The 26474-nt window shown below is 34.4% G+C and overlaps 2 protein-coding genes across 8 annotated transcripts in view; one reads left to right on the top strand and one right to left on the bottom strand.

The window, feature by feature from the left end:
* FIP1L1 (factor interacting with PAPOLA and CPSF1) overlaps positions 1 to 20648 on the top strand; it is a 54930-nt gene extending 34282 nt beyond the window's left edge. For 4 of the 7 annotated variants that reach the window (XM_012724175.1, XM_012724174.1, XM_012724173.1 and 1 more), the window contains 6 exons: positions 6555 to 6581; positions 8586 to 8640; positions 9784 to 9839; positions 11435 to 11648; positions 18998 to 19135; positions 20046 to 20210. In XM_012724175.1, coding sequence (XP_012579629.1) covers positions 6555 to 6581; positions 8586 to 8640; positions 9784 to 9839; positions 11435 to 11648; positions 18998 to 19135; positions 20046 to 20193 — 638 coding nt within the window. In that variant the 3' untranslated portion in view covers positions 20194 to 20210. Of the gene's footprint in view, positions 1 to 6554; positions 6582 to 8585; positions 8641 to 9783; positions 9840 to 11434; positions 11649 to 18997; positions 19136 to 20045 lie in introns of all 7 variants that reach the window. The other 3 variants (XM_012724176.1, XM_004681293.2, XM_004681294.1) reach the window with 2 other exon arrangements.
* An 813-nt stretch (positions 20649 to 21461) lies between these two features.
* The window catches only part of LNX1 (ligand of numb-protein X 1, E3 ubiquitin protein ligase), a 72410-nt gene continuing 67397 nt past the window's right edge, over positions 21462 to 26474 (bottom strand). The window contains exons 11-12 of the mRNA XM_004681475.2: positions 21934 to 22092; positions 21462 to 21609 (exon numbers count right to left, since the gene is read on the bottom strand). Coding sequence (XP_004681532.1) covers positions 21474 to 21609; positions 21934 to 22092 — 295 coding nt within the window. The 3' untranslated portion in view covers positions 21462 to 21473. The remainder of the gene's footprint in view (positions 21610 to 21933; positions 22093 to 26474) is intronic.

The following is a 26474-nucleotide window of genomic DNA, read 5'->3' as shown; positions in this document are numbered from 1 at the left end:
AAATAGAGGAAAGACTAGACTTGCTAGAGTAAAAGTACCTAAACCAGGCATTATTTCAAAAATTACATTTGTTTCAACAACAAATTTCTTGTTGAGGAGCACAGACCATTGAGAAATTACTACTGGACCCACCTTTCTGGGGTCTTTAAAGTGGTGAAAATTAAGTAAGTAGAAAGGAAAGTAATTTAACAAGAATGTAGTTATTCATAAGTGAGTTCTTTGTCTGCTGAAAAACATAAAATGTAGCAATAATTAATTTTGAGCCTAGTTGATTTAATAAAATTAAAAAGTCACCATATAGCATTCACAGTTCTTGTGCTTGATTACTTTATCATCTTAAACTTATATCAAAGGAGATTTGATTTTTTTTTTTAATTTGCTAGTGAATATAGTATGTCTTCAGTTGGTTAACAATTTACATATAGTTCAGTACTGTTTGTTAAGAGAGAGATGTTATGAGTTATGATGAAAAAATAAATACCTAACTGATATAAGAATATAAATTCTGTAGCATGATAGCTGATAGTAACCGTGTTATCTGGAAGTGTGCTTTTTAAAATATAAATTTATTTGATTTCTTTGCCATATACTGTATTTATAGGTAGAACACATCTTTTAGTAATGTTTAGGATATCTGTGGCATTATACTATAGAGTATCAGTGAATGCTTTTCACTTGCTTAAACTATTTATTTAATACTCTCAATTACATGCTTTTAATATTTTAAATGATCTCTCCAGATTTCCTTTGGTGCTTATTTGCAGATTATATTTCCTTATTGTCTGGTCAGCATATAAGGATAAAAATTTAGATGAATTTTAATTCTGGTTTAACCAGCAAGGTATATAAATATACCTCAGGGTTGGTGTGTGGGGTGTGGTGATACCAGTATCAAAACTGAAAATAAGTTGAGACTATCTGAATTACCCCTTTTTTAAAATTAGATTTTGAGGTGTTGGAGTATGCATAGGGATATGCATTTTGTCCACAGTGTTACTTACAAATATTCATGTATACTTGACATTACCTAAAAATATTAGCTAATTGAGTTAGCGACATATTATGTATTCATAACACCAACAAACTTCAGGGTGACACTTGATATAGTTACATAGGCAGTTATCGCTCAGAATTGGGTTCTGGCTCTAATCAATAGTTTGGCTGCATTAATATATATCTGCTGAAGGTTGGCTGTATTTTCAGTTACCATTTACACAGAATGCACGTAATTACAGCATGTTCTAGAGGTTCTTAATAACTTAGATCACCTTAGGAAAGATAAGTTGCTAGTGAAAGAAAGCTGTGGGTGTGACTCAGTCTTTTCATAAGTATTGCCTTTAGAAGCACCCGTTTTTCTTGGAGAAACCTTGGGTTTTATTTTACTTTCTTAAGAAATAATAAGGAAAAAGGAAAGAAGAAATCTTTTTGAAAATTAACCATTGAATGTCTTTGTTAAAATTAGCTTTTAAATGCATATGATTTTAAGACTAAAGTCCTGTCTGTTGAACAGATGATACCTGGTACTGATACAGTATGCCCATATGTTGGCGCTACCCTCTTTTTCATAAATATGATGATCATACATCCAGTTTTGGCTGGAACAGTTCTACTTTATGCCTTTTGTCTTAGCGTCATTAATATACACTCTCAGAAGAGTCTTAGTTGGGAGGATAGCATGGTCATCACTTAGGCTCATTGCCTTAACTCCAATGAGGTGTTAGAGATAACTCAATCCAGTAGGCTTTTATTATCATTTAGTTAACAGAAGGGAGGAGATGTATTGCCATCTTTCCATCTCAAGCACGTACAAATTTACATGAAAACCTGTTAAAAAGACTAGAGGAGGTTTCATGTTTGAGAGTGCAGTAAACATGTAAGGGATGCCTTGTCCTAAATTAACATGGTGACTTTAGGATGTTTTGGTGGTTTTTTTTTTTTTAAATGGAAAAGTACTTAATGTGACTCCTTGTTCATACAAACAGCTTGACAACAAATTAGGGTCTTCTGTAATTTTTACAAAATCTGGGCTTTTCTTTTTCCCTCATTTTCTAGTGAGCTTGAAAATGGTTTCTACTATGTTAATGTTTTCAGAAATGCTTCGTAGTGTCATTATTTAGTGCTTCTATTGAAGGTACTGATTTAATCACATTTCCATCTATGTGATTTTTGATAATTTCTATAATATTCTTCTAATTTTACAAAGGAAATTGGAGCTTGAGTTTCAGTAATAGCTACAAAGTAATAAAACCAGTAAAAAAAAAAGTAATTAAAAAACTCTTTTCTCCTCTCACCAGATTTGTTCAAACGTCTATTAACTACCATAAAGACTGTGTTGGATTATGTATATTCACCCAATTATATTTTTTTACTTTTTAAAAAGTATTTCCCTGATATTAAAGTGCATGAATATTTATTTGTGGGTAGGTAAATAATGTTGTGAAAAGAATCAGATTTCAAGAAACAGCATTTCAATTAAGTGAATTTTTTACGATTTGCTTAGTTTATGTTAAAAAGTCTTAAGTTTAATTGAATAAACTAGTTTTGAAGTACTTGTTTATTGGAAGAAAATGGTAAAATTTGAAAGATTGATGTTCTAGAATAGTTGAGTTTGTGGATTTTTTTTGTTGTCCAGTGTACTTTATGTAACATTTATTACTTTAACCTTTTAATGATGGTTTAATGACATTCAGTGCATTCATCGTGCTGTTGTAAGTAACATCACTATGCTGTATGCCTAAAAGTTTTTTATCATCCCTAACATTGTATATCCATTGAACAGAGTCTACCCCCAATTCCCCATTGTCTGGTAGTCTCAATTCTTTCTCTATGAAATTGCCTATCTAGGTATCTCACATCAATGGAATCATACAGTATTTGTCTTTCTGTGTCTGGCTTATTTTATTTTCAAACTGTATTCAAACTATATTACATTTCCTGGTGGACTTTTAATTTACTTAGACTTTTAAATGTTAGTTTGTTATCATATTTTATCTTTTATAAGGGTGTTTATTGACAGAAATCATTTAAGACATTTTGTTATGTTACTCACTTAAGGCTCATGTGACTTTGGCTCTGAAGTCTTGGGAACAGTAGAATACTATCTAGTTGAGGAAGACTTTGATTTACTGAGATATAGTTTAATTAGTTTGGATCGACAGATAAGTCATTCCTGCTCCTTTTTAGTTGAAGGAAGGATTAGCTATTTATGTAAAATTTGAAATGCCTGAGATTCGCATTTCAGAATATATTCTTTCCTAAGATGCCATTGGCTTATATGTCAGTGTCTTAGTAGTCATCTTGTGCTTTAAAATTGTATGAACTTGAAAATCATTCATGCTTTCTGTATCTTGATTTTGGATGATGGTAAATGGGGCTGAGGGAGAAAAGCAGCTGACATTTGGAGCCTTTCTGCTTTCTTCTGAGGTTTACATTGCCTTTACTTTTGGCTAGTACCAGAAATCTTACATTTACTGCTTTTATTACAAAGCTTTCCAGAAAAATAAACATTTTTCCCTACTTGTCTTATAGATAAAAGGATTGAGAGAAGAAACAAAGTGTTCTCTTGCCTTGTGTATTTCCAGTCTTTTGGCCAGGAACCAGGGAGTGTTGAGGGGGAGCGGACAGGGGTTTTTGAGGCACCCTTTCTTTTCCTTTATTACGCTGTTTATCTTTTGTTAACAAAAGCCAAATACTGTATAGTAATTTTTAGATGAGAATTATGTTGGTCTTCCATTATATCACATATTTAAACTTAGTTGCATTTTGAAAATACATTTGACAGTTGTCAGAATTTATTTTGACATAATACATTGATATTGAGCACATAGTGTTTCATCAAATACAGTTTTTAGTGAACATTTACCAATAAAGGTTTATACTGAAGTACCTTAGATGAAAGAGGTCTCACTAGGTCTTCTTTCTAGTCGTCATGCCACCGTTTTGATGGGTTGATATCAATTAGAAAGGTGTGGGGTATTTATATATATGTATATACATAATAAATAGAGAAAATGATTTTTTTTGTTATACTATTAATTGCTTCAATTTTTTTTTTTTTTTAAGCTGTCTGGATACTACTATAGTAGTTTAAAGTTCAAAGCAGGGCCTTCCCTGGTGGTGCAAAGGATTAAAGCACAGCACTATGAAATGAAGCTTTCCACAGCCACTGCAGCATGAGTTCATTCCTGGCTGTGGGGTGATCCATATGGCATGGTGGATCTCTCCCGTCTCACCCACTGCTTTCCTCAGCAGACTGTTTCAGTTAGCCCAGTGTTCTGTTCTATCTCTGTCTCGGGTGAATCCTCTCACCCTCCACACCTCTGGCCCGTACCCCAGGCTTCTTATATGCATAAATATATAAATCTTCCCAAAAAAATAAAAAATGCAAAATGGTAACTTACTAATTTATAAAAAAAATTAAAAGACTTCATAACATGCTAAATTATTTGCTTTACGACTATGTTTTGTAGAAGTTTGACAACTTCAGTGTTTTTGAGGACTAAATTTAGTTATTTTTCTTGAAATAACGTTTTAATAAGTTCTATTGAGCATAAGCTGAAGTGTGATGTATGTTGCTAATTTAGGTAAAGTTATTAGGATTACAGAGTAGGTATCTGAATTGGTACAATCCTTTATCTACATTTAAGGGTGAAACGTACATCAAATAGTGCCGTTTGATAATATAAGAAAATTTATACTTTTCTAAAGAAAATCAGATAATAGATAGATAATAGAACTTTTGATATGTTCTGTCTTATTTAGTTCCCATTTAGTTTGGTGGCTGGAACTCTGCTAGCTTGTACTGTTTTTATTGGATTCTTTTAGTTTAGTAATTTAGGATGCAACAGAATGAACTCAGAATGGATGAGAATCACCACAGAGCCAGATCAGTTTAGTACGTATTCTTTTTTTTTTTTTTTTAACTTTTTTTTTTTTAAAGATTTATTTATTTATTCATACAGAACTGGGGTACAGGCCAGAGATGCGGAGGGTGAGAGGATTCACCAGAGACAGAGCGGGGAGCAGAACAGGCAGATCGACAAAGTACACTGTTGAGGGGAGCAGCGGGCGGGTCAGGAGAGGTCTGCCACGCCATGTGGTCACCTCTGGGGCAGGCGGGAATCGAACTCATGTGGAAGCGGCTTTAAATTCTCAGTGCTGTGCTTTAACCAGCTGCACCACCAGGGAGGGCCAGTACGTATTCTTTTTTAAAAAAATAATTATAATAGTTTATTTTTACATTATTTTGTGCCTTTTTTCATCTCAGTTGTAATCCCCATGGGCTTCCCATTACCAGATCACCTGTGTGCCATCACCATAGTCCAGTACACTCCCTGCCCCCACTGCTTTTGATCCCATTCCCCATTCCACACCTGTGAAATAAGTATGTACTCATGCCTCAAATTTTTGAAACATCATGTCTGCTTTACCTTTTTCAGTCATGCTGGTTTTGTAAGTTTAGCATATCCTTTTATTACAAAGGTAGTTAAGTTAGGTGCTTCATCTTCATTTTAAGGTCAGTTGCTTCTTGACAACCATTTTATAGAAACCTCTTTTTCTGGCAAAACATTCTTAGAAAAGTTTAAAATACATTACTAGCAGATGTTTCCATTGAAAAGAACAATGTTAAAAACAATTCTGTTTTTATTATTTTTCTGATATAGTAGATGAATTAGTTTTTTCTTGCTTTGGACAAATTTTGATGTGATTTTTAAATAGGATTTAGTAGACCATTCATTTTGTGTTGAAGTTTCATAGTATAAAATTTTTCATGAAAAAATTATCATTTTTTTTTGTTTTCCTACTTAGATATGTCCTCTTCACCAAAAGTTAGTTTGCATGCTATATAAATTCTTTTTAACATGTCAAAATGCTAAAATAAACAAATTTTACATTATATTTAAGAGCACATTTGACCAGTCTTAGAGGTTTATGCACAGTATATAATTACGCATATGAGTGAGAGTCATTCATTTAGTATTTACCAGCAGAAGCAAATCATCTACATTTTTCTTGTGTGTGTGTGTGTGTATGTGTATGTGTGAGAGAGAGAGAGAATTGACTATAAACCCTTCTCTAGTCCCACAAATCAAGAGATGTAATAACTTCCCTATTCCCATAAACAATAGGAAGACTTAATATTAAATGACTATTCATCATCTGTAGAGTTATGTTGCACTGCCTACAGTGTTGAAGAGCTCATTGATCATCTCCTCTAATAACAAGCTCAGACATTAATTCTCATATGTAGTGTTAATTTTATGGAGTTTGATGTTTGTGTATGCACAAGTGTGCTTTTTTAACTGATGTTTAATTTTGTGATTACAGCTAGTGGGGGAACCCTTGCCATTAGGTTGTTAGGCTGGGTTTTCATCAGGAAGTCGGCTGTTAATACTTGTTGTTCTGCAAGAAGACAGAAGGCTTCTCTTGAGTGAATAAGCCAGGAAAATGAGGCGTGAGGGGTTTTATTTCAAAGTTTGTTTTGGTGATGGCATAAAAACGTAACAGGTTATGAAATCCAATTACTATATTAAATTTCATCACTTGTTTTTTAGGTATTCCAATAACTGTACCACCTCCAGGTAAAACTTTTTTTCATGTTTTCTCCATCATTGTTAATAAACATGAAATTTCAAGCTTATAGTTATAGGATGGACAGTGTTGATGTGGTTAGAATGTGGAATAGGCTATTGGGATTTCAAGGTCCTATTTTCAGCTCTGCCTTTGCTTCATTCCAGTTTTGATTAAGATAATTTAGTTTTCTTATTCCTGTCTTACCCATTTCTGTGGAAAGAGAGATTCTGGGAAAATTCTCACTATATCAGTTTGTTGACAAAAACAGTATAGGTTACGAATAAAATTTTTCTTAAGAAATTTTTTCAGGCCTGTGAATTTTTTTTTTTATGATAAAGTGACTACAAGAGAAGAGAAAGATCATTTATCTAGACTTTGTCATATTCTCTAATTTTATTTTACTTTTGCTGGCCTAACTTAATATCGTGAGAAAATTTCTTCTGAACCTCACAGTTGGAGAGATTGACCATTGATCGGATGGGTGTTCTTAAAGTGGTGATTTGATTGTTCATTGTTGTAATAGACTGGGAGGACTTTATACTTGGTCCAGTGTTGTTTGTTTTATAACACTTTTTCAGGTTGTTTTCCTTTTTTTCTTTTTCTTTTTTTTTTTTTTTGGTAGCGTAATCAATTGTGATGGCAAGTGTTTTTATTGAATTCAGTGTTAAAATTCAGGTAGTATAAAGAGAATGTAAAGTAACAGTGTTTGCAAGAGTGACTAAATTCAAAATGTCGATAAAAGAAAGGAGTTTATATAGCATTGGATAGTGCTATATTTAGATACGTTTAGAGCCACTAATTGTATGTGAATATGACTGAAAAAAAATTTAACCAGAAAATTCATAAAGGGTTATTGGTAGTTCTTTTAATTTGATATTAAATGTGGTTGGGAAGCTATATAGAAGAATATTGTGGACTGTAGGATGAATGTGGTAATAGCTAAACTATACTTCTTAGATAAAAAATGAGGAATTATAGATCCCAAAGCTTGATACTGTGAAGATAACTATATATTGGAGCAGACCCCAAAACTGACTAAATGTTTATGAGAAGAGTTGAGAAGTGGGGTCTATTTCTCTATAGAATACTAGTATGGAGACTTAATGGAAGTATTTTGAAATACATAGAGATTGTTAGAGAATACAGGATGGCTTGTTTTTTGTCCTCATTCAGGATAGCAATGTGAATTGTAGCGTTAGACGTCTGTTACATAATTGAGTGCATTTCCTAATAGTAAGTGTTGTTAAATCTTGGAAGGAATTGTCATACATTTTGAAATCTTAGTCTTTTGTTGGAGTGCCTTGTTGCCTACTTGAATTTGAAAGTGTAGAATAGATTTACTGTTATGGTCTTATTTAGCCATATTCTTTGGTATTTCATTTAGATATGCAGATTTTGTGATGCAAAATTCCAAATTTTCTTTCCAAACTAATCCAAAAACTACACTCTGTGTCTTTCTTTGTAAAATAAAATAGTTCTTTAGGGTTTTGCTACTTAAAATATATTTTATAATGATGTTCTTAGCTTTACTTATGTTTAATGGTAAGATTTTATTTATAAATTGCACAATTAAAAGAAATTCCTATACATCTCAAACTCTCAAAATATTTTTTTGAAAGCGGTAAATGCTATTTTATTTGCTTTTCTTATAAAACATTTCAAGTATAGCACTTCTGGTGGCAATACTACTACTGTTTTATATATGGAAAAGGTAAGGCATTGAGATTAACTTTCTCATACTCACAAAATGGGCTGTGTGTGGTGCTGAAAATAAGACCGGGTGTCCTAACTACCAGTTTGTGTTCTGTGTATTAGACCAGAATGTTCATTGAAAGTTTTATTGTTCTAAAATATGCTTATAATTTTAAGCTCCATTATTTTTTGTCAATTTTAACATAGAGAAAGCACGTTTATGTTCCCAGAGATATTTAGTGATATCAACTACTTGTTTCACTCTTGACATTAAAGGCATGTTCTGTTAACTTTTTTGATCTTTTGATTGAATGTTTCAGGTTTTCCTCCTCCACCAGGCGCTCCACCTCCATCTCTTATACCAACAATAGAAAGGTAAATCAGTATAAATACATTTTTTATCATTGCTAGGTGGATCCATTGTTAAAAAAATTTATCAACTATTATAAGAAGTACAATTTAGATGACTGCAATAATAATGAATAACGTATGTCTGTTTTAGGAGTAGGTAAGCACAACTGTTTTTTGTTTGTTTTTTAAACTGCCTTTTTTCCTTACTACTCTACTACAACTCAGATTCCACAAAGGATGGCTGTATCCATGTTACATGCCAATTACCTTATTTTTTATACCCTATACTTAAGGTTTGTGTTAGTTGCAATGCTATACACTAAGAGTTTTTTCTTCCTGGCTGGCAGTTTGAGTTTAATAACATAAGCTTTGGAATTACACAGATCTGGTTACATTTTGACTTCAGAACTTTCCAGTTTTATGTTGAGGTTCATAACTATACTTTGAGACTCATTTTCCTCTTTTATCAAAAAGAGGATAGAGTTGTGAGGATTGAAACAGCTAGTGAATGTAAGGCATCAGCACATTTTACAAATAGGAATTATTAATCAATGGTAGTTATCATTGTTTTCTTTTCAGTAGCAAATAAGCTACTAAACTAATGCATTTTGGATAAAATTGTCCATATTACAGAAGACTGAGAAGCCATCATCATAGATATCATCAAACCATTTATATGATTTCCATAGGAAATGATAAAGCTCACCTAAGTGTGACTTGTGACAACATACAAATATGATTTTATTTTCCTTGTTAAACATCTGTTTTTTTTCTCAGCATATTAAAAGGTATCTATTGATCTTATTAGTGGGTTTGAATTTCTTATTTATACACTATTAAGACTAATTTTTGAAGATTAAATTTTAAGTCCTAAATAATTCTCTTAGCCTCAAAGTTTGTTGACCTTGTGACTCAGGCTGAGTTGACTGGATTACTTATACTAAAAAGGGCTTAGTAAGCTATTTTATTCTTTACAAGTAGGTGATAGATTTAATATTTAGTAAAGTTAGAGAGTATGTATTTTAATGTATAAAAGTTAAAAAAAAAACTTAATGTGGTTGCTAAGTGAGTCATAATTCTGCCTTGATATTCTTTGCATTTGTACCAAACTGTTAAAATTCAGAACTTATTTGCAGCATACATAAAAACACATGTTTTCTTCAACAGTGGACATTCCTCTGGTTATGATAGTCGTTCTGCACGTGCTTTTCCATATGGCAATGGTAAGTATTGGTTTTAGTTGTCTATATTGACTGAATCAGTAAAGTATCTGAGTATTTTTGAGACAATAAAAACATGCTTCCATGGTTTAAAATACTATTTTAAAGAAAAGCTAAAAAATATTAATTCTCTAAAGGAATAAGTAGTTCTTACATATATTCCAGTTTAAAGAATAATTTTCATTTATCAAGTTTTATAATTTTAAAATTATATTGGTGTATTACATCAGTTTGTATGGAAATCATACCTCACAACATCAAGTCTCTCTGTTAATAAGGACTCTTCTCTCCATTTAGGTAGATGTTTTTTAATGTGCTTCAGTTAGTACAATAATTATTAATACATTTTTCGCACGCTAGTCATAGGTACCTAGTGTTTTTGTGAATAGTGTAGTCATTTGAACTCAATGTTCTGTTTGTGTTTGGCTTGTATTTAAAGGTAGAATTTTTCTTTTGGTGAATTATTTGCTAATATTTATTTAGGATTTTGTGATTTAAATTCATATAAATGGCCTAATATTTTCCATTATGTTAGTTCTGTCCTTACTGGTTTTGGTATAAGGTTATACAAATCATGTAGTGTAAGTTGAGGAATAATTTTTTTTTCTAGTCTCTGGAAGTTTGGTAATATTAGCATTGTTTGTACTTTACAAATTAGTGAGAGTCACCTATGAAAACCATTTGGTATTGTGGGAAGATTTTAAATTACCGATGTAATGTCTTTAGTAATTATGAGACTATTAAAGATTTATTTTTATTATAGAGTCACTTTTGTTTGGTAAATCTTTTTTTGTAAGCATTAGCTTAGTTTTTACATATATTTATATAAAATGGGTAGTTTAATCGTCAAGATCTGGGGTTCTGCTTGCTGTTTCTTACATTACTTATATGGTTACTTAAGTTTTCAGAGGATTTTTCTTTTTTTTTTTTTGTCTTCAGAAACTGACTTTCAGCTTTTTAAAAAGTTGTATGGGAGTTTTTGTTTACTTGATTTGTACTTTTATCATTATTGATTCCTTTTTGGATTATTCTCTTTCCTAAATTGGAAATTTTGCTCATTAATCATTGTATTTTCTTTTTCAAAGATTTGTTTTTATTTACACATGTAAGGCCTGGGGTGTAGGCCAGAGGGGTTGAGGGTGTGAGAGGATTCACTAGAGACATAGTGGGGAGCAGAACATAAAGTTGCAGTTCAAAGAACCTATCTACAGAAAACTTTAAGTGAGGGTTCCCTGGACATGTTTTTTTGAGATCGACCATTATTTTCCTTCATTACTGTGAAGGTGTTCTTAGGTATTTTGGTTTACATTTTTTGTATTGGGATGTTTATGGTATTATCTATTGTGGTTCCTGATAGCCTTACAAACAGAGAATTTTTGTATGTTAGGTCTTTCAGGTTTGTTTTTGATTATACCCTCTAGACTGCCTATGCACCATACATTAATATCTTTTCTATTTATCAGATAAATACACATTATAATCTTAATAAGCATTTTGGGTGAACTTTGAGTAATCCCCCCCATCCCTGCATCTTTCTCTCTTTTTTTTTTTAGGTACTATAACTTTTGTTTTTAACTATTTTTTTCTTTTTCTTATAGTTGCCTTTCCCCACCTTCCTGGTTCTGCTCCTTCATGGCCTAGTCTTGTGGACACCAGCAAACAATGGGACTACTATGCAAGAAGAGAGAAGGATCGAGATAGAGATAGAGACAGAGACCGGGAGCGGGACCGTGACCGGGACAGAGAGAGAGAGCGCACCAGAGAGAGAGAGAGGGAGCGAGATCATAGTCCTACACCAAGTGTTTTCAACAGGTTTGTGTGTGGAAATCTTTTATTCATATGCTTATTTATACTTGGTGTGAGGTTGGAAAATTCAGTCAACTAGAAAATGATTACTTAAAAAGTGATTAGGGATAGGAATTTTAAAAGCATCATTTCCATTACTAAAGTAACAGTATTCAGATTTATTTTTCACTTCTTCCTTAAAAGATTTTGAAAACTTTGTACTATGTCACCTGTTTTTATCTCAGCACCTACAGTTTTTCATCTTAAGTGTAAGTAGTTGACAATACAGACGAAATTTCAGTGTATTATAGACATCAATGTTAAACTTAGCATTAGTCTTTTTAAATATACAGTGAATTAAAACATTTAGTGATGTACTAAATGTCACATCATTATAAAATGCAGAGGCTCTTTACAGTTGGCAAATTTTCATTTCTTTTGTACTTGAATTCTTATTTTTAAGCCACTTCCTCTCAAAGACTTTTATTCTCACGTAAAATGTTTTTATTTCTGAACATTTTTAGGTTGACCATCCTATCAGTCTTTCCTGCAATATATTTAAATTTGTAATATTAAAAGATTTATAAACATAGGATTTTAATTATTTAAACACACCCCTTAATTTTAGTTATTACATTTTAATAAACTAATGTAAATCCTGCAATTTAATGGAACTCTATATCGGAATACTGTAAGGATCTTCTTTTTCCCTATCACTAATGCATGTATTCATGAATGCGTGTTACAAGCACTGAGCAATTTTATTAACATAAAAGATATAAATCAGAATCATAAAATTTGTAGCTGTGATTTTTGTCAGTTATTTTAATGTTTTAAAATATTATTGATGAGCTAAATTACATTTAACCAATCCTGGAGAGTTATTTTTAAGTCCTACTTACCTCATGGTTCCATTTTCTTAGAAATAGAAATGGAAACCACCTGGTTTATCAAAGTACTTTTTATTCAGTATAATTGCTTCCTAGGGCTGCTGTAACAGACTACCACAAACTTTGTGAACAACACAAAGTTGTGTTTTGAAACACAACACAAATTTATGTTTTCTCAGTTCTGACAGCTAAAGGCTTAGTATCAAGGTATTTGCGGGTTAGTTCATTTTCCTAGATTATGGAAGAATACATTTCATGCCTGTCTGTTAGTTTCTGGTGGGTAAGTAATTCTTGGTCTATAAACTTTGACTCATAAATGCATCACTCTAATCTGGCTTCACATGGCATTCTCCTCTCCATTTTTATCCATCTCTCTTCTTTAGGACACTGGTTATTGAATTAGGAGCAGTCAAACCCATTATGACCTCATTGTAATTCATTTATATCTACAAAGATTCTGTCTCCAAATAAGTTCACATTTACTGACATGGCAGTTAGAACTTAAACATATCTTTTAGAGTACCCAAAAAGATACAGTACATTCAGTAATGAAAATCTTTAGTTTCTTAATTTCATGGCACACTTATAAAAAGACTTCCAGTTACACTTATTACCTTTTCTTTTAGAGCTATCTTGTTTAACCTAATATGTGGAGAAAAGGTTGAGAAAATTGAAATGTTATTAAACTTAATACATATCTGCCAAAATATCTTTAAAAACTGAAATTCCTGGGCCCTCCCTGGTGACTCAACGAGTTAGAACACAGCATTGCAAGCTGGCCACAGCCGCTTCAGTGCAGGTTCAATCCACAGCACCAAAGGTTTCTACATGGCACAGCAGACCTCTCCTGATCCGCCCCCTGCTCCCCTTAGCAGTGTACTTTGTTGATTTGCCTATTTTGCTCCCCACTCTGTCTCTGGTGAAGCCTCTCACCTCCCCTGTGCCTCTGGCATGTACCCCAGTTCTGTATGAATAAATAAATTTTAAAAAATGATTAACTGGGCCCTCCCTGGTGGCGCAGCAGGTTAAAAGCACAGCACTAAAGCTAAAGCCACTTCCACATGAGTTCGATCCCCACCTGCCCCGGAGGTGATCCACATGACGAGGCAGACCTCTCCTCACCCACCCGCTGTTCCCTTCAGCAGTGTACCTCGTCGATCTGCCTGTTCTACTGCCTGTTCTGTATGCACAGATAAATATTTTTTTTAAAAAATGATCAACCATTTAAAAAAAATTAAATGTGCTAAATATTTCCATGCAAACCTTGGAGTTGCAAATTTTCCTCATTCCATACATGGAAATAACTAACATCTGACTTAATTGGTAAAATGATAGTTGGAACACATTTTTCTGTTAGTTAAATTAGTTAATCTATGTTTCCTGTATAACTTGAAAATAAACAGAATAGTCACACAAAAATCTTTCCAGCTTTTTTTTTCCCTCTTTAAAAATTTATTGATTTATCCCTGCGGAACTGGGGTTTCAGGCCAGAAGTGCAGGGGCAGGAGAGAGGACTCACCAGAGAAGAATGGGGAGCAGAACTGGCAGATCAAAGTATACTGCTGGGGAGAGCAGTGGGCGAGGCTGGGGAGCTTTGCTGTGCCATGTGGATCACCTCCAGGGCTAAGGATTGAACTTGCACTGAAGTGGCCATGACCAAGTTCACAGTGCTGTGCTCCAGTCTGCTGTGCCACCAAGGAGGGCCCAATACCAACATTTTTTAAACTTTCTTTGGGAAGGAGATTTTTAACAATTTAGGAGAAATTTTTATGACTCTCACCATACCACTGGCTGAAATTAGAGCATCCCAGGACACAGGTCAGAATATTGCACTTTTTACTCTACACTGTGTTCTAAAGATAAAAATGTTTTAAGACTGTTAGACTTAGGTTTTTTATTGCAAGAAGCCTTATGGTTTCTTCAGTAAAAGAGATCTCACTTGACACTGATTATTTAAATTAGTCTTTTTGATCCTATGATGATTTTATAATTACCTGAGCCATTGTGCTATAGTAAAATTTTTTAAAGGGCTATGTCATAATTGTTTAAGGAGAGGTTGGGTAGAGAAGTAGTGTGATGATTTACTTGCAAATATGTCATTAGGTATTTCAGATTTAGGAAAGAATAAATATGGAGGTTGGTATCCGGACGTTGATTCCCAAAACTTTCTGTGCCATTGAAAAGAATTCATACAATGATGTGGTACTAGCATATATTCCTGACCGTAAGAAGACATTACAGCATTCCTAAATAATCTGTCATGTATTTCACAATCTGTACTCAGTGTACCTTTCTATTTGTAGCTCTAACTACACATACCTGGCTGCTTTTCTGAGAACCACTTGTATCTTACTTCCCTTGCTCATGTTTCTTCTCCTCTCTGCCTCACAAACTTTTCTTCATTCCTAAGTCCAGTTCACATTAGTCTTCTGTGAACTCCTGAAGTTGAAACAATTATTTCCTTCACATGCTCCTTAAAGCGTACCTGGCTGAATATGTCTCTTTAAGGGGATTGAGCACCATTTTTCATTTCTAGTACTTTGTACAGTAATGCCTGGCAGTGGGCATATCAGTGAAAAAATGACTTAAGTGTTTCAAGAGGAGAAAGATGAGTACAAATTTGAAAACTTTTGTTGAAACTGTCTTACCTAACAGGTTTTGAAATGAAGAAAAGTCAGTATCACTATCATAACACTAATTTGGACATCTTACTCTTCAAAGCATTAATTTGAACATCTTATTAACATAGCAGTCTAGGTACCACCACATTGTAGAATCAAAGACAACTTTTTTTCTCATAGCTATTGCTATGGGTAAGATAATGTAAGGTGCAGTTTTCTGATTTTGCTGTATGAGATACAGCATAGTCCGGTGCACTCTCCTCAAACCCCCCCCCACCTCATTTTTGATCCCATTCCACCCCCGTAAAATGTTTCTGATACATAGTTGTTCATTATTATTATTATTATTTTCTCCCCTGGTCCTTTATACTCCTGCTTTGAGTGAAACCATCTAGTGTTTTTCCTTTTCTTTCTGGCTCATTTCACTAAGCATGAACCCTTCCAGCCCCATCCATGTTGCTGCAAAAGGCATGTGTTTGTTTGTTTGTTTATTATTTATTTAGGTTGCTGAGTAATATTCCGTTGTGTATATGTACCACATATTTTTTTTTTAATATATTTTTTAAAAGATTTATTTATTCATATAGAACTGGGATACAGGTCAGAGATGTGGAGGGTGAGAGGATTCACCAGAGACAGAGTGGGGAGCAGAACAGGCAAATCAATGAAGTACACTGCTGAGGGGAGCAGCGGGCGGGTCAGGAGAGGTCTGCCACACCATGTGGTCAGCTCCGGGGCAAGCGGGAATCGAACTCATGTGGAAGTGGCTTAAGCTTCTTAGTGCTGTGCTTTAACCCACTGCATCACCAGGGAGGGCCTGTACCACATATTTTTTAATCCAGTTATCCACTTTTGGGCATTTGACCAGGAAGCTTTTTATTTTTTTTTCAGGTGTTGTATTGTCATATTTCTTAGTTCAAAAAACTGTAGGATCTAGAGGGTTTATTTAGTTTAAAGTTTGACTTGGATGAGGAAATGGAAACAAATTAATGGTAGAAGTGTTACTTATGATTGAGATACTACTTAAATCCTTTCTTGTGTTAGAATTAGTAGCTTTAAAATGATAGCTTGAAGATTTTCGTTGACCTTGCTCTGTGCACTTATTTGGGGGGGAGGAGGCGTTTCTTTTTTTTTTTTTTTATTCATGGAAAATATTCTGAGTCTGTATTGTGCATCAAGCACAGAACTACCTACTGAGACAGAAATAAACTGTCCTTGCAGATTTAACCTTGTCAATATGACTAGAACTCGTTAATAGCATAAAACTTGTTTAAAAAAAATTGTTCAAGTGGAAGGTAGAATTAATTTTTTCACTTCCTATGGCTCCTAATTACTTGGCATACACATTGTAGGTGCTAATAAAATATTAACTTAAGTCAAGGTATGATACATACATAATGTGGTTGCTTGTATTGGTGAGTCGATTTTTTGTTTTTGTAGGGTGGAGCCTGTGCTGTTAATACTAGTCACTTAAATGCATGGTTCTTTTAAGATTGAGGGCATTATTTTCAAGAAAGTTAAACTTTCTAATGCATTTTAAATGAATATATTTTGAGATGTGCAAGTATCTCTAGATGTGTGTTTACAAGCTGAGAAAATAAACTTGATAAGATTATAACGAATTGATTTGCTAGATGATAGAATGATTTGCTAAATGATACAAAGGAAGATTTGAGACTAAAGTTTGATTCTTCAACTTCAGATGTACACATGCATAAATGCTACTTAATATTTATTGAAACTAAAGCACACTTGTTTTCAGTTTGCAAAATTGTAGGGCAATAGAGTCAATGTTTACCTAAATGACGGAAAGTTAAGGCCAGAGAGGCAAAAGGTAAAGGAATTTTGTGTAATTCTGAATTATCTTAGGAATAAAGCATTCTCTGGAAAATCCAAGAAATGTAAGTAACTTTTTTTCCCTCTGAAGATTTGACATTTTAGCGATATGGCAGGTAGTATGTGTTGTGTTACAAATTACAGGTTGGTTGTTTTGAAAATTACAAACTAGTTTCAACATCTGTGTTTTTGGCAATTTAATTGTGGGCTAGAAAGACTGCTCATTCTAGGGTGCTAGAAATGAGTTCTAATGATTTCCAGACCCAGAGAAGCCTTTGTGCTGCAGCTGCTTATCAAAAAAAGGATGGGAGAGATTGTTTGTGAGACTGAATCTTGTTCCATCTTTAGTAAGACTACTGCCCTCAGAATCTAACAGGCATCAAAGCTAACAGTTTATTAGGGCTAGAGGGAAAAGAGTTAAAAACAACAAATGAGATAAAGTGACGTTACTGATTTTTCTGTAATTCCAATTAGAATCATTACAAAGGGAACCTCAATTTTTAACAGGTATTAATGATAATATTCACTTAGGATGTTGCTAGAACTACAGCATTAAGTTTACTGAAGCAGTGAGCTTGCGTGTTAGCTATTCTCATTGAGGGCCTACTCTTGCTTTATAAATATTAATTTCCAGTGCTTGCAAAAAACCTGGAAAAGATAGTTACAGATTTTACAGATCAGAACAGTGAGTTTTACAGAGTCATGCAAGCTCATATATTTTATTATGTGCTTTATGTGCTAGTCAGATTGTGGTCCTGGATCCATTCTGCACCCTTCTCTACACTGCCTGTTACGGTACATTGCCTTTCCTGTGACATACAAAGTACATGCCTGTGGTTAGAAAGAAAAGGTATATGTGTATACAAACATGTACATATATTTGTATACAGATCTACATGTGCATATTTGCACTTAAACATAAATTTAAAATGTAACAATCACAGTAGGCGAGAATAACTTGGTTAGCAGTATGACTTGGCGTTAGGCATAGTATTTTTGCCAGGAGATCACAGCTGATTTGTTCTTCTACATGGCTCATACTTTTACCCAATTCTGTCTTCCATTACTCAGATTCCTTAATGACTTGATGTTTCATTCAAGTTAATTGAATAGTTTGTATTTGGCATGCATTTCTAAAAACCAAAACTCTATCATGAAGTGCTCCTAAAAGACTTTTTTTCATTCTAAGAGTGTACTTATAGTGGGTTGTAGAAAGTGTTGACTTCTGTAGTGAACAAAGAGAGAAAAAAGCAGAGCATGGAGAGAAGAGTATTAATTGAAGGACAAGAGAATAGGATAGGATTCGGAAGATAATTAACCTCTAAAGCTTGCCTTCAGTGTTACCAGTTCATGCTATCCAAATCAAAAATGGAGGTGCAGCTTAAGTTTATGCATTTGAAGTTATTAGCCATTTGTATCCCTTCCCTTGCCCACACATATAGTATTAAGTAGTGGGATGTCAGACTGCAGGCATGTCTATAGGCAAAATTTGATGTTCCCCTTTCATTTTCATACCTCTTTATTAGCTGAATAAACTTGATGTGATTGATAAACTTATAATTGCCATCATTTGCTTTCTACCATGTAGCCATCATGAGTCTGAGTTGAATGTATTTTAGAAATTTGGCTCTGTACCAAAGCTTTTACAAATAATATAAAAATTTTGCTTGGAAATCTGAGCTATACAAATGTTTTTCATTCTGAAAGTAGTAAAAGAAAAACTTAACACTTAAAATCAGTTACAGATTATACTTTTTGAAGAAGAACATTGCTGTATAGATTTTTACCTCATAACTTTGAAAACACAAAAGTTGATTTTTAACATACGTTTTATATTCTTATGTGAGGTCTAGTAATTTGGGAATGGCATTATTTTCCTTCTATCTCAACATTTATTTTGTATCTATTCTGTACAAGATGCCAAGCATCTTCTGGTTTGGAGGCTCATGTCACATAATTTCTTTTGGCATTTGTGATTCAGAATTAACATTTCATTTGTCAAGGAAACTTGTTTCTTTCTCAATTGCAGTGATGAAGAGCGATACAGATACAGGGAATATGCGGAAAGAGGCTATGAACGTCACAGAGCAAGTCGAGAGAAAGAAGAACGACACCGAGAAAGACGGCACAGAGAGAAAGAGGAAACCAGGCATAAGTCATCTCGGAGGTTTGTTCTTTTAATAAAATAGTGAAACCAAAGGAGAAATTAAGTTGACTTCAGGAAGTAAAAGCAAACATTGCCAAATAACCAGTAGAACATATATCTAAATTGGAAAGTATAGAGTAATTTTATTAAAATATTTGACTGCATTTAGGCTTCAGTAAGGATTTTTTAACAAGACTACATTTAATCACCAAAGTGAATATAAAATAAAATGAGAATCAGGCTTACTGCATTATTTTGTTGGGAAAGGAGTATTTTCACAAATAAATCAATCTTTAATAGAAACTTCAGTTTAATCAAGGAGAAAGTTGAGTGCCTTGTAATCCCAAAAAAAGTCAGCACTAAATTTTAATTTAGTTGTTTGCTTCAATCAACCCTAGAAAATACTTCCTGTTCTAATTTGGTGCTTTAGTTTTTCTAGTTTATAATTAGTCCTTCTGGATAAAGTACATGGTCTCTAGGAAGCTAGGGCAGTTATCATTGAAGGTGAGCCTATAAATACAGTTTGCATGTAAATTGACAACTTCCCAAAATGTAAGAAAAAATGTTTTAAAATCCAGTGTGATACTGAGAATATACCTAGGGAAAGTGCATTGTTATTACTTGTATTAAGACTAAAAATTTTATGCATACAAGAATTGGGGTATAGGCCACAGGTGCAGGGTATGAGAAGATTTACCAGAGACAAAGTGGGGAACCGAACAGACAGATGTAATGATACACACTGCTGAGGAGAGCAGCCAGTGAGAACAAGAGGGTTCTGCTGTGCCATGGGGCCAGCTCCCTGGCCGGGCTCCAACCACTCTCGCTGCAGTGGCTGTGGGTAGCTTCATAGTGCTGCATTTAGCCCCTTACACCACCAGGGAGGTCCCACTTAAGACATTCTTAAGTACACAACTTTCCTTTTCTTCAGTAATAGTAGACGTCGACATGAAAGTGAAGAAGGAGACAGTCACAGGAGACACAAGCACAAAAAATCTAAAAGAAGCAAAGAAGGAAAAGAAGCCGGCAGTGAGCCCGCCCCTGAACAGGAGAGCGCCGAACCTGCACCTACAGAGTAGGAATGGGTACGGCCTGTGTGTATGTTAGTCCCAGGAGCAGATGCGATAAATCTTATTTTTCTGGATAATGTTTTAAGAAATTTACCTTGAATCTTGTTCTGTTAGTATGCAAAGTTAACCTTTTCTTTTCCTCCAAAATAAAAGTGGATTTTTCATGTTAAGTTAAAAAAAAATCTTTTGTCTTGTAATATTTAAAGACCGTAATGACCTTATATCCAAGAAAGTAATGTGAATGAGTCACTCAGCAGGGAATTTAGAGAGCTGTGTACATATGCAGTATTTGATAAAAGTCAGGGTTTCCCAGCGTGGCCATCATTTCTTGACTTAATCAAATGCGCGTTTCTTAAGAGTTTGCACTGTAAAAGACACATCTGATTGAAATTAAAGCTTGTCTTTTTTAATCACTGCTGCAGCACTGTTGCTTAGTATATTAAAGGACTCATACAGTTTTGATAACTTTTTCATAGGTTTTCGGTGTTCTGAATTTGGGTTCATGGTGAAAGTAAATGGGAAACTTTTATATGCAAATTAAAATCTAAAAGCATTTGAGTGACCTCTGAAACAGCTTGCTCACCTTTGGTTAGTTTCTAGCAGCCACATGGACAAACGCTGGTCAGTGACAAATTAGAATTGCCTTGTGGCCATCTGTGTGACTGATGAAGCCAGAGTGGATCTCCTTGGCTAACCTAACCAGCATGTGGAGTTTACAGTTAAAAAGAAATGACAAGAACTTGAGATGAGTCATTTCCTATTAAATCCAAAGTTAAATTTTGAGCATTGTTAGGGATAATGCTTAAGTTTTTGTGAGTGATGGTAGCATGATTTAAAAAAATTAACTAGGAACTTTTACTAATAGAGGTAAACTTGGTATCACATACTAACGACAACTATAATTTTTGAAAAATATTTATTTCTCATTTGATGAAAGGAACATTTTTCAGCAGTGCCCTTTTAAAATCCTCTGGCTTTAATTTTCTTGAAATGCCCATAATTTACCTTTTGCAGATCTCAGCATATGCCAAATTAAATTGATTTGAGTTCACTGGGGGCATACAAACCATGTCAACTACTTAGAAAAATATGTCTTAGAGAAATGCTCCACACTGAGTAAAAACTATTAGTGATGTTTGTTTTGAGAGTTATATTTTTTGAAGGTTTAGTTGACTCATTAGATCATTAAAGCTTAGATTTTTACAATGTATTCTGTAAGTACAAAAATTGATGGGGCGTTTTTCAGCTTAGTCTACTTGTGTTTTTTTCCAACCCATCCATCTTTGAGTCTATAAAAAAGTGCCAGGCCAAGAAACAATAGTGAGAGTGATTTTCCCTTTAAGTTCCTTGAGCATCCTTGCCAGGCAAGCATATATCATTCCTGATGTACTTTTACCGTTGACAGCAAGAAGAATATCACCACATCTAAAAATAGAACACAAAGATAGGATTAACATTTTGATTTCTTTGGTGTTGCTACATCTGTCAATTTTAATTATTTCTGATGGGGATTTATATAAGCCTTAACTTTCATTTTATTACAAGGGATTCAAAACATAGGAAGCTGTTGTATGGGACCAAGAATATATGATCATTTTGGATTTCTTAGAAAATGAATGCTACACAAATGTTTAATTTCTTACCAATAATAAAGGTAAAATGAATGTATACCTTACTTCAAATGGGGCCAAGCTTTTGCGTATATAAGAAATACTTGAAGTTTTTTTGTTAAGTAGTCATTATTATTACCTAATTCTTCCATCATTGTATGCAGGTGTCCCTTCAACAATGGATTTGATAAAAAAAGGTTTGTTTCCATTGTATTCTTCATAGCCTCCTACAATGCAGAAGCCCAGACTTCCAGCTGTGTTTCTTCGTAATATAACATCTTTACATTTATACAAGTACCTGAAATAGAATGTAATCAGTGTATACATGCAGTTAAATTTAACTCTTAGGGAATAATTACTGTGCTTCATTGCCCATTCCTTCCCTCCCCACCCTCCTTTTAAAGGCTAAATTGCACTGGATATTTCTCAAAATTGTGTGGTAGCTCAATGAACTTTTTGCTATTGACTTGTTCTAATTGAACTTCTGATTTCCATAGCTAAATAAACACCTGTTAAAAAGTGATACCATCTGTTATGTTGTTTATACATCTACTGAGGAAGAATTATTTTTGGCATAAATAAAAGATATAATGCCTCAATTTATATTAAAAAGTTAGATATGTATAAATTCTTACTGAAGAACCAAATTAAGCATACATGTGGATATAAATTTTAATGCACAAAATCCTTTGAATAAATAATTGAAAATTTAAGCCTAATCCCTAATTCATTTGGCTTTTATTTTTTTTTTTGGTGGCTTGACTGTACTTCATATAATTCTGTTTGGTTTTAAGGGAAGCATATACATAAGGTGAATGGAAATTGAAGTACACTTTTTTTTTTGAGGTTATAAGAATGATTCTTATTGGAGGGATAAAAATGGGTCATAAACTGAATAGCAAGTTATAGAAGGAATGAGAGATGACACCACAGGCCTTCTGTAAATGGGTAGAATTCTCAGCGAACATAGAAAATTTGAAGACTTTTTTACTAGTCCATGTGAGTCATTTGGATCCATGTTAACATATGAGCAGGTTTAGTGCATGTTATGTTACATTTATGATAGATTGTGTCAGGAGCTCAGTTTGACTCTTAAAATTCCCCAATCCAGGAAGTGATTTGAAATAAAATAAGTATTTTCATTTTGGTAAAAATTAAGATATGGCTGTTTTATTAACTGTACCTGAAAATAACTGTTTTTTGAAAACTAATAAAAAGTCTCTTGTGAAGTGTTTTGTTAAATGATGTGTTAGTTATGTTTGTTACCAGCATGACTAATCAAGACTTTTTATGATGTTACCTTGAACTAAAAACAGCTTTGAGATTGTTGGCAAATAACTCAAAAATGTAGATCTAAATTCAGAGCTACTCAATTTTGTTTTGTATCCAGTGTCATGCTATCCACATGATTTACAATAATTTTCACTGAAATCATAGTTGGAAAATGAGTTTCACTAAATGAAAAGCCATAAAATATTCATTTGCTGTATTTCACAATAAGACCTGTTCATAGTAAATTCATCCTGTAGGAGCTCTGGTGTTAAATCACATTTATGTGATGGTTCACCAACTGCTTTTGTACAAAGCTGATAATTTACTGAATCAAATACCAGGCTCTTAAATTTCTACCTGTACTGGCCTGGGAATAGAGATAAAAAATTAAGTGATTCTAATAATCATGCGCAAGTATCTGTCTTAACATTTCCTAGTTGGAATTCCTTAAAATAAATCATTTGGTACACCCAGTACTACTTGAAAGAGTTTCTCGTTCTGTTGACCATTCTGTTTTTCTTACGTATCAGTTTGTACCTAACTTACTGAATATTTCATGGGCCAGGTGCTCCATGCCTCTTAGTGCATAGCTATATGGTATTCTTTCTACTGTGATTCTGGACTCGGCCATAAGAACATTAGTGGATGTGTGCCACGACCAGCCAGACCCTAGATAAGCTAGGATGGCTAGCCAAGGACAGCAGAACTGCAAATGCACATGGGAGCCCACCATGATCAAACCTAGTCCAGATCAGTTGAACGTCACAGACTGATGAACTAATAAAGTCTTAACATTGTCTGTAATTGAGGTTTATGGCTGGCTTATGCAGCATGGTTATGAAAATAATTGGTATGCCTACTCTTCTGTTTTGGTTGTATCCTCCCGCTAGATAAAATGTATTGTCATTCATGCTATTGTCTATTCTAGTATCCTGTACCTGTATACCATTTGTATTTGAATGGTAATGAAAGTTTTTGCCCACTAGATTTGAGTCCATGAGGGCAAGCCCTAGAATATTTTACATCTTTGTTTCATTCAACAAATTCCTGCCAAGCAGAACCACCAGTACTACTTTCTTTTGGAGGTCCCTCCTATCTTTGTAACAAATACTAAAATGTATTCATATCCTACTTTAAAAAAGAGGCTTAGTTTGGGGAAAAGTACAAAAAGGCGTTGAAAAACAGTTTTGCTCTTAAAATGACCATGAGTAATGCATTTGCTTTTGGTTGACTGTGACTTACCAGCATTCGTCATCATCTCTGACACGGAAGATGAGCAAAGGAAATGGCAAAAAATTGAGGCCTCAGGTAAGTAATGAAGGCTTTTGCATGCTATGCTGGTGGCACATGAAATACCCACTAAATGACAAGAGTTGGAATTATTCTGACTCCTGCTGTTGGATTTTATGGTGAGTAAAAAAGAAATACATAGCTCAAGTTATAAAAACTAAGCATAGACTGCATCCACCTAAGGATGCCTACCAAAGTTAGTGGTTAAAGTCATGGACTAAAACCAGCCAGCCTGGTTTAAATCCCCACTCTGCCTATTAGTTAGCCTTGTAACCCTGGGCATGTTCCGTAAGCCCGCCTCTCTGCTTTGTTTCCTATCTTTAAGGAAAATATTAGTACCTGGATCATAGGGTTGATGAGAGTTAGACCTGGCACACAGAAAGGGTTGTATAAGTACTGGATACTATTACATCTATTACTACTCAGGTTTCTGATACTGTCCCTGTCTTAGGGTTAAAAATTGAAACTTTTTGACTTAAAAAAATCCATGAAAAAGCCTCATCAAATGTTTTTCAGTGTTTTGGGTATGTAAAAGGTTAAATTCTTAGGCAAGAGGAGAAATGAGCTAATACGTATTACTCTACTAGTCCAGATGAGAGCATGTTCTGAAAGATTTCCAGATGTGAAGTGTGTGACCTGAGAGCCAAGAGAAAACAAAGCAGGTCGTGAGCGTCTTCGGAGACCTCTCTAGTTGATCACATCTGATGATCTGTGTATAAATAAAGCCTATCTGGAGTTGCTGCCCAGCTTTCATTCCAGGCACAGAAGGCACCATTGAAAAGGGGGGGGGGGGAGGTATTCCAATTGTCTACACCTCACATTTACTCTGCCACTGCTTATATTACCTGACATTACCCGTTCAGAACAGACACCAAATGGTCCAGCATACTAATGCTGTCTCCATTAGGTACATTCATTCTGTGCTCGATCATTGCTTAATGCACATGGGTTTCTTCAAAATCGGTTAAGCTAAGGGGGAAGTATTTCACATAAAAAAATACCTACTTGCAGTCTGAAAAATCTAACAGTTTAGGCAAATCACTTCTGCTGAGGTACAACAAATGATGATCAGAAACTCCTAGGGCTTTGTGCTAAGTGACTAATACCACTTATGCAATGGGGGGTGGGGTGGGGTGGGGACTCTGTAAAGTTGAGGTTAGAAAACAGTAATTGTCTAGATGCCCTGGCCCTGAAAATTGAGAAAGTGTTAACAAGTAGGACTCGCATTCCGAGACCATCTAATTGCTAAGGTGGCACGACTCTTGTGGACTTCTGAAAAGTGCCAACTTCTAGTTTCAAAATGGCATGAAGATTGTTTCCCCTTCTGTTTTAAAAATCACATAGACTTGGAAGCAGAAATGCAAGCTCCATCTTCAACAGAACTTAGTTACTATAGGAGTGAGAGCTGCAGTTGAAGTCAGAGAGGGAAAATGAAAGAAAGGATGCCACAACTGAACCCACAGACCAAGCCAGCAGAACCCTACGGCCTGTGAAAATCTCCATTCCATGTGGAGACATCAGAAATACAACTGGCTGTTAGCAGAGCTTTCCAAACGAGGCCTACTTTGGCAGAGAAGAAATGCATGAGTGAGGCAACAAGGGCCCACACAGATAACTGTCTGTACAGGAGGTTACCAGGAGTTAGCCTGTCACTGTGGGAGGGAGTGGTGCTGCAAGGCTGATCTTAACTGATGTGGGAGGCAAAAAAAAACACAGTCATAAAGAGGTTTCTACCACCTGGACTATCGCCCTATTACTTTGAACCCTATATTATGACTCTCCAGCAAATAACTGCTCCAGGAAAAATTTATCTAATTCAAAAGATTTTTAAAGAACCAGCAGACATTACAAAAGAAATGGGGGAAAGTTAACTATAAAAATAGTAACAAACCACTTAGCAGAAAAAGGCCACAAATGCTTTAGAAAATGAAATTTATAAGCAATCTGTTAACTGAATTTAAAATACTAATAATTGTTCTACAGACAGTGCAGGGATACCAGGTTCCAAGGGAAATCTGATACAAGAGCATGAGTTGATAGCACAGAAAACCCCACAGAAATGAAAGCTGCACAGCTGCAAGTATACTACTTAAAAACAGGAATGTGAAGGGCAGGTCA

This window comes from Condylura cristata, unplaced genomic scaffold (assembly GCF_000260355.1).
Source record: "Condylura cristata isolate star-nosed mole 26May11 unplaced genomic scaffold, ConCri1.0 scaffold00012, whole genome shotgun sequence".
Taxonomy (NCBI): domain Eukaryota; kingdom Metazoa; phylum Chordata; class Mammalia; order Eulipotyphla; family Talpidae; genus Condylura; species Condylura cristata.
The sequence above is the reverse complement of the archived record's forward strand: the minus strand, read 5'-3'. Positions and strand labels throughout refer to the sequence as shown.